A 16,775-nucleotide genomic window follows, 5' to 3' on the forward strand; every position below is an offset into this window, starting at 1 on the left:
ACTTGGGACTAGCGTTTATTAAAGTCATTTACCTTCCGGAAGAAAAACGAATTCCCATATCTATCCGTTCAGCAAAATATCTCTCTTAATGTATCGCTTCTATCGAACCTGGAAATATGGCGTGGCTCTAAAATTATGTTCTCTGTGTCGCTCTAAAATATATCCATTCTCAATTGTTCAAGCAATCTAGGCCTAGCGCGAAGCCTCCGAGTCTCAAGCTGCTCCCAGCATAATTCGCTTAACATCTGGGTAACGCTGTTTGTACACTCGTGACGGTTTTCGACGAACCACGAGGCCTTCCTTTGTATTTTGTTTAGTTCGAGGATTAAGTCTTTCTGCACCGGATTCTATACGCTCGCAGCATATTCAAGGTGCGGTCGTACTAGTGGGAAATAACACCTTTCTTTTACTGTCTCAATCGAAAATTTTCCCTTAATACTCCTGACGAATACTAATTTCCTCAGGGCTCTGCCAAGAATATTCCTTATATGTGTTCCCCACGAGAGGTTCGAGGTTATCGTAACTCCAAGGTACTTCACTTTGTCTGTTACGTATATGTTAATACCATCCACAGCATCAACATAGTTGTTAAAGTTGGACGAATTCCGCAAGAAATGTACCATCATGCATTATCTCAAAATAATTTTGAGTCCCCGCTCTTGGCTTCATAAATGAACGTTATTCAAGTCAGATCATAGAATTTCATAGTCAGAATGGTCACTAATATCGCGATAGATGACAGCGACGTCAGCAAATAAACGTATTTTACTGCTAATGCGGGAGCAGAGATCATTAATGTATATAATGAACAACAGGGGGCTGATTACTCTTCCTTGTGGAACATCTGATATAACTTTTACTACATAAGAGCTAAATCCCTCGAGAACTACTTTTTGTTTACTATCTCTGAGAAAGTCGAGTATCCAGTTTACCACTGTTACGTTTAATCCGCATGACTGTAATATGTGCAAAAGTTTGTTTTGTGGTGCCGTGTCGACAGCTTTCTTAAAATCTAGAAATAATGCATCAACTTGTCTTTTCGATTCACCATATTCGATTCACATCGTGAAGAAAGAGCGCGAGCTGTGTTTCGCATGATCTACCTTTTCAGAATCCATGCTAGCAGTCATGGAGGAAGTTGCGTCTGTCCAAGAAAGTCACGAAATTGCTAACGATGATATGCTAAAGTATCTTGCCTATAATCGATGTTAATTGGGCCAATATTGCTTCCCTTGTGCCTTTGTTTTTTTCTGAATCCAAATTGGTCCTCATCCAGTTACTCTTCTGCTTTTCGTTCTATTCTTCTATAGATAATCCTTGTCAGTATCTTCGACGCATGAGTAGTAAGGCTTATGGTCCTAAAGTCTTCGCACTTCTCCGCTCTTTTCTTCTTAGGAATAGGGATTATAATGTTCCTCTCGAAGTCCATTGGTATCTCACCAGTGGAATACATTTCCCTAATGATTTTGTATAGCTGGTTCAACGTCTTCTCTCCTGAATTTTCAATTAGTTCTGCAGGAATGTCATCAATGCCAGACGCTTTATTTATCCTGAGGTCTCTTACAGCCGCATCAAATTCCGATCTTAAAATTGGGGCTCCCATGTCATCGCCATCCACTTCCCTATCGTTTTCGATAGCATTCGTTCTGAGGCTGCTTCCTTTGTACAGATCTTCCAGATATTCCTTCCATCTCTTCCCTTTTTCTTCGTTTTCAATCATTAGTTCTCCGTTTTTGTCCCTAAGGGTATTACATCTTACGCCCCTTTCCTTAAAGTGGTTCCTCACCATCCTATAGGCGGCCTCTACTTTTCCATGTTTAAGATTGTTTTGTACGTCTTCACAAATACTTTTCATCCACGTTTCTCTAGCCTTCCGCGCTTTACGACATATTTCGTTCCTGATTCTCTCGTAACAATTCTGTCCTTCCTCTGTTTTCGCAGCCTTGTATTTTCTTCTTTCTTCAATGAGATCTAATACTTCCTGCGTGATCCATGGTTTTTTCATGACGACTCTTTTTTTACCAAGAACTTCCTCAGCTGCTGCCTGCAGACCACTTCTAATGGTTTTCCAACTCTCTTCCATTGGCTTATTGGTCGTATCCTCCCCTATTCTTATTTCTACAGCCTCTTTAAAAGCCAGTTGATGCTGAACCTCCCTCAATTTTTCAACCGGCCATATGTTTTTCACGGCTTTCTTCAACTTTTTAAATTTAAAGAAATTTTTAAAGAAAGAGGATTTCTCGCAAAGTGAAGCGTTCTAAGAATAAGTAAACATTTGTCGCGCCCCATGGCATTTCGGAAAAGGGGAAAGTTATACACCGAATTTTTCATCCAATAATGTGCAAAACTGGGTACATGAATATGACCAGAAAGATAAAGCAAACCCAAGAAAAGCTCAAAATCATCACGGTTGATGTCTTTCCATCCATTTATGCGAGCTTTAGGTGAAACATTCTTAGATGACAAATTTTGTGCCTGCAAATTTGTCTGCTGTAATATTAAATCGAATATTTGATCAGAAAATAACAAATAAAAATAATCTTGAGGTTTATTTCCTTGAGGAATTATTTTCAACCCAGAATTTCCTGAAAAAGGAATTTGTGCGGAAGGATGCGCGTTTTGACACCAAGTCAATATTGATGATTGCCCTGCTGCAGCTGGTGGTACATTTACAACAGCTGCACCGTGATCTTGGGACACTTGACTCCCGGGAGATGGTATGGCTGGTGGGCTAGCTGACATCACGGTTGTTACGGCAATAGATGGAGTTGCATTTGGAAAAAAATCAACATCACCTGCCTCTTCTTCATCATCATCACCTTCCTCATCTTCATCGGTGCATTCCACTGGGCTGGATTCCGAATCAGAATTGAGATCCTCCTCCCTGTCAGAATTCTGCAACGCATCGAGTAGCTCCTGGTCTGTCCACTGCTTTTTGACCAGCACACGGGATTTTTTTCTTAGGTGAAGGCGATCCGAACAGCAGGCCACTTGATGAGGGTCCAGGCGACGTCAGTGCAGAGGAAGTGCCATTAACAACGGGGGATGGCTCGCCAGAAAAGTTCAAGGAATTAGATAAATGCCGTTTGACGCCATTTTTTGGATGATCCATGTCTAAAAAAATCATTGAAAAATAATCCAATGTAATGAATCCTTAATTCAATGAGTGCAAATATACAGAATAATACTTCATTATTACTCGTTGCAAAAAGATATCATGTTATCCTATAAAAGTTTATCAAATCACACCAAATATTTATAAGAAAAGAAGTAGAACTTACCGTTGAAAAAGTGGACTGAGCAGAAAAGAAAAAAACAGACGACTGCCGCCGGTAATATCCTTCGGTCTTGACGGGATCATAGCAAACACTGAACTTAATTTTTCTCCTTGGCAAAAAGAACCGGGCCTTTGAAGGTGGGGTACACTACATTGACACATTATGTATCGATGTCCAGAAAACACCTCCACGAAAAAAATGTAGACATTGTGTGTAAAGCCGTTATAAGATACGAAAATGTTACACGATACGGGCAAGAAAGATGAAATTAAATACAAATTAATTTCTACCAAGTGAAATGAATCTAAATAAAATGTATGCGGTAACAAATTCCGAAAAAAAAATCAGGAGCCAATGAACCCACCTAACAAATTGAGTATCTTGGCCGGCAACAAAAAACTCTAAACTCACGGCGGAAACCACCGGAACTATCTGTCGACCTTTCTGAGGGCTGACAATGCATCGGAAAGAAATTCGCTTCAAGCGAAACCAATACGGGCACTAAAGAAGTAAAGCAGTCAACAGCGACGCACTGTCGACGCCCGCCGGCAGAAACAAACTTGCCACGCGACACAGTGTCGCACGCCGCAGTGAACGTGTTAAAGGCCAGTTGATGCTGAACCTCCCTCAATTTTTAAAACTGCGATATGTTTTTCACGGCTTTCTTCAACTTTTTAAATTTAAGGTGGCATTTCATCATAACTAAATTATGGTCACTATCGATATCTGCCCCTGGATAGCTTTTGCAGTCCTTCACCTGGTTCTTGAATCTTTGTTTCACCAGAATGTAGTCGATTTGGAATCTTCTAAGGTCTCCTGGCATCTTCCACGTGTATCTTCTTTGCAGAGGATTTTTGAATAAAGTGTTGGCAAACACTAGCCTGTGCTCCGTGCAGAATTCAAGTAGCCTTTCTCCTCTTTCATTTCGGGTACCTAACCCATATTTCCAAGTTATTATTCCGTCTTGACCTTCGCCGACGACGGCATTCCAGTCACCTAAAATAATGAGATTTTATTCCCCTCTTACCTGCTTGATAACTTCCGCTACATCTTGGTAGATATCTTCTACTTCCTTAAACTTCCTTCCTAATCTTCATAATCTGACGTAGGGATGTAATCCTGTACCACTACAGTAGCTACAGGTTTAATATCTATCTTCACCATGCATATCCTTTCATTAAACTGCAAGTAGCTTTTGACACGCATCCCGGGGTTCTTCTAAGCATTATTCCTACTCCAGCGTTACCATTTAGCGATCCGGTGTGTATCATTCTGTTGCTTCCACTCCAAAAGTCTCCTTCCTGGGGCCACTTCATTTCGCTGATGCCTAATACATCCAGGTTCATTCTTCGCATCTCCGCCTTCAAGTTCTCTAGCTTACCGCAGGTACGAAGTGATCTGACGCTCCATGTTCTATCCGTAGCATTCTATCTCGTTTGACCGATGTACCCTCTCGAGTAGTCCCCGCCCGGAGATCCGAATGGGGGACTAGTTTTCCTCCGGAATATTTTACCCGAGAGAATTCCATCATGTCATTATATTAATTGAGTGGAGTAGCCGTGATTCCTCGGGATAATAATGTGGTGGTTTCCCCTTGCCTTCCACATCGCAGTACTACAGCCGTTAAATTAAATGTTACCACGCCCGTAGTGGAATGTGTGTCGCTGTACCGACCAGTATGGTCTCCACCTTCGCACATGTGAAGAAGAGCTGCTGCATTTCATTTCTCCGATAGAGATATGTCAGTCAGCTATACATTTGCTTGGTTGAGGTTTATGAGGTATGTGGTTTATGCTTCTTATAGCATTTGTTAGCACATTTTTAAAATTGGTTCATTTTAAAAAATTTCACAGTATAAGTTTATAGGTTTTCAAGGTACAAGTTTCTTGTTATGGCTATCCATTAAGAGAGAGATCCCTGCGCGCGGTGCATTCCCAAAAAGTTTTCCCGACTTGTGATACGTAATAATGAGCTTATTTCACATTCGATTTTGAAAATATTTCCATCACTTTGCTTGGCATTAAATTAAAAACATTTTGAACACCCAAACTATCACTTTTTATCGAAAATTAATTTTCCGTTTTTTAGTTAATAGTACGGGTAGGTACTGTTTCTTACAATTAGTGACTTAGTTTTCAAAAATTATATCGCAATATTAACAAGGATAATCACTGTTTAAGTGCCTCTATTAATGTTAATATTACTATAAATCTGCAAACGAACGTAAAGGCGAGAACCGAGGAGTAAGAAATACGATTACGTAGTTCAAGGTGGAAAAGTTGATAGAGAGTCTTGTCGTCAGTGCAACCGAGAAATAAATGAATTAAAAGATGCAGATGATGGCATGTGCACACGTTTAATCTAGTCCATAAGCCATTCCATGGCTCTCTTCACCCTATCACGCACGCACCTATTTCTTAAATTATAAATCAGTGGAGAATGTTAACTGATTTTTCCCAATACTGCACGTCTTTTGATAAATTTATCTGAAAAATAGATTCCGCATTTCTAATCATCGGCAATATATGAATACATTGTTAAGGCCTAAATATTATAATATTAGTTTCCCCAAGGTTCTTGAAATTCGTAATCATAATAGAACTGTGGCAAATACTCGAGAATAGTTTTCTTACGCCAATACGGCCTTTAACTGGTTGGATTTTATGTGTTCCGGAATTCAAACACCTGAAAACGCAAGCATAATGGGATAATTTATTTTCTGTAGCAATACCTACCAGTAATTAAAAATTAAAATCGTTTAACTACACCCATTACAGTGACCATTCTGATTCCGTAGGTCCCTTTTCTGTGGCAGCACCAAGTAGACGCCAGATTATACGCCCACATGGGCGGCGCAGCGATGTCAACTCAGGGTGCCTTCATAGCTCGGCGTTTCGTACTTGGGCGCGGAGCTAACTCATCGCAGCAAGTTGGAGCCCTTCACAGATCTGCGTTGCGAAAATAAATGAAAGGCAGAAAGCGTCGGCTCCTAAAAATCGGCCTGTGAACATATCATCTTATGATTTCGAACCAAACGCACAATACATATGTTGTTTTCTGCATGTTTACCCAATTTCATTTCTTAAAATGTTCTTCTTAACTATAAATAGCATTTGAAGTTAATATGGCGACCATAAAGTCGATAATAATGCATGTAGTGATGGCCCTTGCCTATGCATTATTATGACCTTTAAATTTTATTTCCTAACTCGGAATATTGGAAAAATAGCTAATTACATACACTCAATGAATATGAGTAACGTGGAATGTTATCAGGAATATTTATTAGTGATAACTGTTGTTCAAACAGATTGTCCTAGCCATGTTATCTAAATAGCTCTAACTGAGTAGATCATGAGGTAACAATTATTGGATATAAAATGGAATTTAAACAACCTTATTCACCAACAAGCACCTAGAGAGAAATGGATAGCTGCGTCAAACCAATCTCAGGATTGTTGACTAATAATGATGATGATGAGGTATTTTTGTTGAAAAAAACGGACCATATGGTATCACAAAATTTTATTCCTAGATTGCAGTAAAAAATTAATAAAATACACGAAATATTAAAAAATTATAACCCCCCGGTGGAGTGCGCCTTCCCCAGCATTTGACTCACGAGCCGCCACTGCACTAATGTCCATGAAGATCCGCCGGCAGAAACAAAACTGGGGAACGCAGAATGAGAGCGCAATCAGCCAATGAGCAGTCGCCGAGCATGACGAGAGGGACCCGACATAAAATTTAATGAAGACAAAATCATGGCCAAGGAAAGGAGGTATTGCCCCAGGCTGATATGGGAGTAAATTGAGATGACCAAAACACTTAAGTCGGGAAGACGTATAGCATCAGAAGACAGCGTTCCATTAACCAGCCAATCAAAGCGCAGCAGCGAAGAAACGAGGGATCTATAAATGCAGATAAAACGCCAATGTTGCCTTGAATATAGAGTTATTAAAGGATTAACTGACTATATTTGAACTATATACTCTTAAGGTCTTGAAAACGCCTGGCGGAATTCCGGCGAAACTGTCGCCAACCTCTGACAAGCAACGCGGCGAAAACTGAAAAGATGGAGAGTTCTACGAATCTAGAACATTACACCTTTTATTATATGTACTTAAAAAGATGTAATAGTATTCACCAACCGTTAAATTTCAACCGCGTATCTCTACTAAGTGCATGTTTTCGTTTGGCTGTTCTCTTTAATGCGAATGTCCATTTAGTTATCCTCTCCGATCCGAGAGCAACCATTTGCGATCTTGCGAAAAAGCCACGCCCACCCCATTATCATCCAAATTGCTTTCTCAGCCCACGTGCACCCACGTTCCAGGGGATCTGGTTTGGCTTGCGTGGCGCTCATTACCCTCCTCAGCACTCGATAAAGTCTCCATTTTCGGCCACCGCTGAAAATGGTGAGGATGACCGCCAAAGCGAGCCAATGAGTGCAGAGGAGATCTTTAGACACAAATGATGGGCGGGGTGTCCAGCCATCAGTCAGTCCTTCATCGCCAACAGCCACCATCCCAGAGATGGCCCTCCACTCCATTCTCCCGTCGGACATTACATTCTCCTCCTTCATCACCAGCTCCCTATGCACTCACATCTCATCCCTGTCGTTCTTACTACCCCCTTCAACGACAATGTTCATTATTCCATCGTATCTCCTTATGTGGTCGATTAAATTGCTTCCTATTCCACCAACCTATTCTTCGTATTCTCCAACCTATCCTCTCTCTCCTATTCTTGCTAGAACATCCGCATTGCTCACACGGTCCATCCGTTTGATCTTCACCATTCTTCCATGACACCGCATTTCCGTCGTCGCTTTCTCCGCTCCTTCCATGTCTAACCACCACAACGACCAAATGTATGCCCTCATCCGGCTTTAAGGCTTATATTTTCAGCTGTGAAGAGATTCCACTTTTGCCTTCTTTGCCTGAGCTATTCCATTGACCATTTCCTCCTTGCTTCGTTCATCATCAATCCTTCACCTATTTTATTGTATGTTGTGGTGGATTATGAAAAATAGAGAGGTTTTTCTCTTCCCGTTTTTCTTTCTGTCTACTTTTTTAGCCATATGCGGCTAATAATCGACGGCCTTAAACTCATCCCCAAGTCAGTTGATGACGTCATAAATAAAATACACCAACTGTGTCACTTACTATCCGCTACTACTACACCTCACGTAGTTCGTTGCGGCTCATACCGAACGCGCGCGAACGCAGAGACGCGTGATGCTTCGTAGCCACCGAGAGACAAGGCCTGAGCAACCAGCCGTGACGTCACGACGAGAAGGGTTAGATTATTGCCACTCGTCGTTCGCTTGAACGATCGCAACTGGAGTGAACGTAATTCTTTCTAATTAGAAAGTAGAATTCCTTCGCATTTACTTTGCTACGTTAAAATATTTACCACAAATATTTCAGGTTTAAATTATTCAGCTCTTAACGTCCTTATATATTTACGATTGCAAACTAAACCACCGAAAGTAAGCAAACGCAATGCTCGAACTTCTTGTTCAATAACACATTTTTGCTGCGGGGAATCCTTTGAAAAGCAACAGCTCATTAGTTTTCTCCAAATATATGATAAATTATTCCACGAGACGTTAATTAATACGTTTTAAAATCTGATCGGAATGAAGTAGCTGGCAAAGGCTTTAACCAAAATTCTCAGTATATCACTCCGGTAGCTTTAGATATCTCACTTACTTGACGTGCTCCTCTCCGAAATTGATTATCTGGATACCATGGACCTGTTTAAAAATAAAAGTCATAGGGGAGTGGAGGTGATGCATAAATAAGGATGTCAACAGTTGCGTATTAACATGTTTATTATTATCATCAAAACTCGAGTGTAATTGTACACATCACAGAGGACATTCTCAAATGCGGCTGCACACATTTCCCTGGTACTTTTAATTTTAAGCGGAAGTTGAGAGATAGAGAGAGAGAAGAATATCACTAAATATCTACATATCTGTGGAATAGTCAGGCTTGTTAACAGATTTCAAGGACAGGTGTTCGCCAATAAAGTAATAACAGGGATCACTGTCTGGCATGACAGATTTTCAGTAATCAGAGGCAATGACTAAGGAGTCACTGCTATATCTACCACAAGAGGCAGATCAAAACATTTGGGAGAAAGTCTCACCTAAGATTCCAACATTATAAACATTCTTGCGTAAGCTAAACTTCCCTAGTTTTAAAATTGGAACTTTTTCAAAATTAACACTAACATTGCGTGCCTAGTTTACCACAACAGAGAGCTAAATTCAAGGTATGGGGTTGAGGATAATGTGTTCGGAACAAGTATGCAGTCATGCTTATGAACCACTGTCCAAACATTTCACAAATCAAGAAACTGAACTTTTCTCCAAGATTCACTAAGCTTGAAATAATATTCTGTCGGTCGTATGTCTCCTTCACCCTAATGCTTTCCTCCACCGCCTCTTCCATTGCAGAAAATTCCTTCACCTTTCCTCGTTTGCCTGGGCTCTCCCGTATGCTTGCCTGAGAAGACAGGTAGATGGGGTAATAGGGAAGTTAGGATGTCACAGCGTCTCAGTCGTGACCATTTCAATGGTGCGGAAAGTAATCTCGCTGTCCTCTCATCATACTTCCCTAATTCACGAATTATGCGATGAGGAGCAAAATTCTCTTCACACACCTGTAAAAGTAATGCAATTCACTATTTAGGTCTCAGTACAACAATCAAATTAAATATTTTACATATTTACGCTCATATAAAAAGTAATCCCTTACTTCCCATTACATGATATTTTGTATGACTATTAATTTATTTTAAAGCATTTTCAATTCTTTAGACTACTCTATTTTTCTATTCTACCCCTCATGCCTTTAATTTTTAACCTTGAGAAATCTGAGGCATGTATAGGGACACCAATGACTACAATATTTATTACGGAGGCTTCCGCGGTGAGTTATTTGGTGATTGGTTTTCGGGTTCATTCAGCATTGACTCATATTTTGCAGACGACAGTTTCGGGCGCGTTCCAGCTCCCGTCTTCGGGTACAAATGATAATCAATGATAATGTCCAATCATTTGGAACCGAAGACGGGAGCTGGTACACGCCCGAAACTGCCGTCCTCAAAATATGAGACCACGCGGAATGAACCCGAAAAACAATCACCGACAACAAGATTTGTTTAACTATGAATAATCGAGAATTATGTCTTACAGGAATTAATAAGAGTTGATTCACCAAATAGGAGTCATGAATAAATAAAATTTGACGAATTGCCCAAATTTTTAACTAGAAAGCAATAACTTTTCTATCGCTGCGATCAATACAATAAGCCTTCCAATGAAAAAAGCTATTAATAAATGCTACTCTAGCCGGTTGGATTTTTTATACCACGGCCGTGCTTCTTTTATTTATTATTAATTAAGTAAGTACTTGAATATTTGGCCAGCAAGACTAAATTTACACTCTTTGACTCCACCAAACAATAAAATTAAAATAATTTACACACTTCCAAGTACAGGAAATCTTGGACTGCTGTCAATTAAATTAAAAGAAATTCTAATTTTTTAAAGTAGTAAGTGGATGGCGCTATTCAACTCCTCATCTCTTTAATTATAACCCACAAGATTAATTGTAAATATTTATATTAAATCATGAAAATATTTCATTCACATCAAACGGTGACATAAAAACAAAGATCTTTTATGCACTTGAGTAATTTCACTGTGCTACCTTTACTTATTACCATATTAAGAACCTTTCAGTAATAGCTTAAAGCATTATCAATCTGAATTAAATGATATACTTCGATCCACCGAATGGGATTCATGACTAAATTAAACATGCCGAATTACCTATTTAAAAATGAATAACTTTTCCACCACTGCAATCATTACCAAAAGACTTCCAATAACTAAGGCAGGAACGTTTAATAAATGTTTAATCACTCAGGAGACTTTAACCCGGCAACGCCCGACGTCACCTACAGGTGACACACTTTTGTGAACACACAAAATGCAACAATGTAATCTTAGGGGCACGGTATGTTTTCGTTATGTTTCTTTGTGTCTTTCTGCACTACATATTGGATTATCATATTGTTTTGGCGACAGAGGAGTCTTCAGTACGCCTTTGAATAGAAGATAGTGAGGTTGTGTGTGGATTTTAGTGACCAGACCTACTGTTATGGCCTGTAAACTTCAGAAGAGGTACGTAAATGATATTATCATTTTAGTTTTGATGACTAAGTATATGTAAGTTCTTACATAAAATAAAATGCATTGAAAATTTTCATTCCTATAGCAAATGTGGTACTTCGAATTTTTGATGTCACCTACAGGTGACGTTGGGAAGTGAAGCATCTTGATAGGCTGTATTTATGGGAAAGGCTGCACGGAACATTTTCAAACTCTCCATTTCAATCAGATTGAACTTCTTAAATATTCAAGCAGATTTATTCCCTGCTAATAGTTTTGTAAACTATTTACTGTAACTATGAACTTGATGGCACATTTTCATGTCAAACATTTTTAGTGGTACTATTTATATATACGGATTTTTTTTTATTTCTGTGCTTACTGTTGTGTGTAGTGTATTCTAAAATTGTGGGTAAAATATACGGACGTTCATGGTATTTTTCATAATTTAATATTCTGAATTTTTATTTTATAACCGTGCATATGGTATTAATCAAAAATATTTTAATCAATTTTTTATTTGCATTGATAATATTTCATGTTGCTTTTAAGCTTACAACTGCACGAAATTTTAGAAGAATTGCAGTCTGATCTCCACAATGATAATTTGGATGATGCTGATATTATTTTAATTCCTGAGGAAGATGGAGACGTTACGGAAGAAGAGAGTGGTGATGAAACAGTGGCAGATATGAATAATTTGCCGCCTAGGATACTTCGCTCACAAGTCGAAATAGGCACTCACTCGTATACTTCTGTGAATGATGTGAGATTATATTTATCTAGGGACTCTTCTGAAATACATCGGTAGTAAATTTTTATGAATGAATATTTTAGCTTACGTTGTTCATTAAATATCACCAATACAGGATTCGGGAGAATCTTCAATTGAAAGTGTACCATCCGATGTTGGTGGAACAACAGTGGAGCGAAAGCCACCAAAGAAAAAAATTAAAGGCGCACGAGTACAGAGAAATTGGACCAGCGTGGAGAAAAACTTTGTCCCAAATGGTAGAGGAGATTCAGAGCAGCAGGTGAATGAAGTTCACAAATTTGATATGTCTCCAGTTCAGTGTTTTGCATCCATGTACGGTGACGAAATCATTTCATATATTGTTAAAATGTCTAACTTGTACGCCTTGCATAGGAACCATACTTTAAACTTGACGTCAGAGGAATTGAAAGTATACATTGCTGTCTTACTACTAACAGGCTATCTAACACCGAAGTACATTCGAATGTTTTGGGAAACAAAGTCTGACACCCACAATAATCTTATTGCAAATTGTATTCGGCGTAACAGGTTTTTTGAAATCCAGAAATATTTACATCTTTGTGATAATATGAACCTGCCATCAGGAGATAAATTCGGAAAAGTGCGTGAATATTTTAGATTCTTGAACAAAAATGTCATTGAAAATTTCAAATATGTTGCATCCTCACATATTTCTATAGACGAAACCATGGTGCCTTATTACGGACGGCATAGCACTAAACAGCATATGCATGGAAAACCGTTGCGGTTTGGCTACAAGTTGTGGTCTTGTGCAACGCGATTGGGGTATTTAGTTTCCTTTGAACCCTATCAAGGAGCAAAAGCTGCGCAGCATCCTCTGCAACCGAAATTTGGGTTGAGCGGTGCTGTAGTTCTGGAAATGCAGAGTAGATTACCTTCAGATTTCGGACCATACAATTTGTACTTAGATAATTTTTTTTCTAGCTTCCCTCTAATATCCAGGCTAACAGAGCTCAACACAGGTGGAACTGGCACTATAAGGGAGAATAGGCTAGATAAATGCCCTCTAGAACCATCTCCTATGCTAAAGAAAAAAAAGAGAGGCTCGTTCTCACTGAAAGTCACGTGTGATATTTCTGTCGTAAAGTGGCATGACAATAGCATTGTCACCATTGCATCCAACTGCCATAGCGCAAGTCCAGTGAGTGCAGCGGACAGAGTTGGCGTTGTTCAAGGAAAAAGATGAATAATTCAAGTATCCTGCCCAAATGCGGTTAGAAAATACAATAAATATATGGGGGGAGTGGATAGATTTGATGAGAACCTACACTCCTTAAGAGTCAGCTACAGAGGAAAAAGTGGTGGTTTCCCCTGTTTGCCGTTGGGCTAGATGCTGCCTGCCAAAATGCTTGGAGAGTGTTCAAAGAAAACACAACTGAAGAATTTTCATAATGTGACTTCAGAAGAAGTATTGTGCAGGTATATTGTGGACTATACGGAAAACCACCTTCACAAAGTACAGCGCGAGGAGCCGTGGCCGCAAGAATTCCCCTTGAAGTTAGGCTTTCTGATGATGTAGATGACCATGTCAAAGAGCATTGTTCTCAACGTCGCTGTGCTAAATGTCACCAGAGGACAAGGATTATGTGCAAAAAGTGTAAAGTTGGCCTTCATATTCATTGCTGGTATGAGTTCCATGGGAGAAAATAAACTCAGGGAAAAAACACTTTTCTGGTTTTTAGGTTCAAAAGTGCCTTTTTTTATTTTTTATCCACGCATTTCATGTGTGTAGCACAGAATACATGTTAAAAATGATGTAACGGTCATGATTTCTTGTTCTAAAAATGTGTAAATAAAATTAATATAAATCTTGAAAATCCTCTCTCTTATATTTTATTCATTCAAAATTTGATGGCTATTGCCCAACGTCACCTGAGGGTGACACCCCTCCTGTTCTAAAACCAATGTAAAAAATGCTTCAAAAACAACTTTAACCACCTAATGGAGATGATTTTAGCTCAAAATGATCAAATTAACATTAATTTACTAAAAATTCTGAGCATGGGAACTGACGGGTTAAAAGTATCCATCGATTCATGCCCTTCAAATTTAAACTCGGCAATTTCATCGAAATAATAAGTAGGCATCTTTAACAAAACCAAAAATTATTTTGAACACACTTTCATCAATACCTCTATAATTATACGATACGTACCTTATTGTTCTTTGTTGGCTCAAGTTCTTCTCTCATAATGGCACGAATGGATTTTTCTCAAACTTCTGGACGCTCGGGAAATTGAAAACAGACACCTTGGGCCCCGTTTTGTAATTTCCTCGGCAGTCAGAAACACTGCGGTAGTTAGACTAATTGCACAACCTTTTACACTTTAGTAGAACTTCAGTAACATCCACTGCTACCGTAGAACGAACCACTGCTAAAAACCTCTTTAATTTCTTCAAATTATAGTTTTATTTTCACGTCTCACTCATTGAAGCGACTTCTGTTTACCACTTCGACAATGCCACTATCCTTCCATCAACAACTCCCTAACAACATTTGTAACCCCACTTGTCCTGACGTCACCGACCTTCTCTGCTCGCTTGCGTAGGCCTTGTCTCTCGGTGGCTACGGATGCTTAGGGTGCAGCCCCATGACACTTCCTATCCCACCCCTTTGGGAACCCACGGTCTTTTATTGAAGTCGTTTCCTCAACCTGCCGCACGTTTGCCGGGGCGGCGCCACGTATTCTGGAGGGCAAGAATTAGCGGGTAAGTTAATTTCCGTATTGTTGAGCGCATACTACCGGTGATTGGAAATAGTCATTTTTGTAATTAATTAAGATTTAGTTTTCATTTATTTTCGAATGTTAGTCTTCTGCATTATTTCATTATTGTTCTACATTAATATTTCGTGGATATATATCGCGGATTTACTGAAAAAAGGAAAATGCCGTGGACGTGTGTGGTACCGCGTTGCACCACTGGTTATGGCCACAAGACTTCGGGGATTTCGCTTTTTAGAGTCCCTAAGGACCCTGAGAAGCGATGAAATAGCTGTACGATTCCTTTTTTTGGTGTGCTAAAGCTCCAAAATTTATACATATTTTAAATTACATGTTCTGCTGTTCCAATGGTCAATGTCATTCACAGTGGAGGAATGAAGTAACACTGAGAAAATGCAAGATTTGCGACGGCTCTCATCAACTATTCATCATTCTCTCCTACTAAATTGAATCTCTTAGAATGATTAGTAATTAGAAATAGAAATTAGTAATAGAAAGAATTAATAGAAATGTTAAATTGTGAGTACTTAAAATTTATTTTTCATGACATTACCTTGCATTGATTGTATAAATAATCTCAGTTTCAATAGCGTTGTGTAATCATTCTGGAAATGTAGATTTGATGTGTTTGTACATTATATAAGTTGGAAAAATGTGTATCGTTTTCATTCTTAATACCTCTTTCGATGATTTCTTTTAATGCAGCTGTTATCGATGGTGCCTGCAACTCTCATGAAAAGTACATTTACCGCGTATTAGCAGTATTAGCCTGTGGTTTCTGTCGTACTACTCATCTTATTTTTGGGCGAGGGATAATATTTCAGATTTGCCAGCACCTGAAAGTGATCAGACATCCGCAAATCCCTCGGATTATATCCATTGCACTGTTTTCGTGGAAGTTTATTCGGAAATTATTTGCAAAATCTCTTTCGTTCTTATCTTTCATATGGTATTTTACTTCCTTAAATCTCAAATTATTCCTTTGGTGAGTAGGCAAGCATCGTTATAAAATAGCCTTTAACGGTAATAATGGTACTTCCTGAAATTATTCACCCTGTTCAACGATTAAATATGCCTATTCTATACCCCAGGGGTGGATCCAGGATTTCTTTCTGGGAGGGGCACAAGCAAGGCCGTATCCAGGATTTTGTTCAGGGGGGGGGGCACAAGGATACCTTGTTACACAAAACGAACGAAATGATAGTGGGACCGTATTAAAAATAACATATTTTTAAGGGTGCCTCCGTGCCCCCCTCCCCTGGATCCGCCTATGCTATACCCGCAAAACGTCCTTAGGATAGAATCATTTTTTTGGGTTTGCTGTGCCCTGCCATTATTATTATCACTTGATCGAGACTCAGGAGATTAAAAACATTAACATACGTCACTTCATAAGAAGTATTTCACTTCGGCCTTGGTAAGAAGCCGTTTGCGTTTCTGATATTATATTTGTTAATAGTGTTTGAAAGCAAGGAATAACATCTATATTCTTATAAGGCCGTGGAAACATGCCGATGGGCTCAGAGGCAATGGTGCGTACGTAGCTTCTATGACAACTTATATTAACGTTTACCACAAGAGAGCTATAAATAATTATTTTCTTAAAAATACCTTTCCTCACTACATAAGGTTTTAACTGCTGACAATCTTTCGTTATGGCTGTAACTGATTTTACAAAGGTATGGAAGCAGACGAAGCTGAAATCCAACGCCTTCCATTTGATTAATACTCACGTATGAGAACGATTTCTAGGTATTTTTCGCTATAAGATGTTAAGTGCATATGAA

At 39.1% G+C, this 16,775-nt stretch overlaps 1 protein-coding gene across 1 annotated transcript in view; it reads left to right on the forward strand.

Moving 5' to 3' along the window:
- The first annotated feature begins 11,851 nt into the window (after positions 1-11,851).
- Positions 11,852-16,775, forward strand: part of LOC124155298 — a 79,417-nt gene continuing 74,493 nt past the window's right edge. Inside the window, exons 1-2 of the mRNA XM_046529016.1 lie at positions 11,852-12,235; positions 12,339-12,556. Coding sequence (XP_046384972.1) covers positions 12,008-12,235; positions 12,339-12,556 — 446 coding nt within the window. The 5' untranslated portion in view covers positions 11,852-12,007. The remainder of the gene's footprint in view (positions 12,236-12,338; positions 12,557-16,775) is intronic.

This window comes from Ischnura elegans, chromosome 3, assembly GCF_921293095.1.
Source record: "Ischnura elegans chromosome 3, ioIscEleg1.1, whole genome shotgun sequence".
Classification (NCBI taxonomy): Eukaryota; Metazoa; Arthropoda; class Insecta; order Odonata; family Coenagrionidae; genus Ischnura; species Ischnura elegans.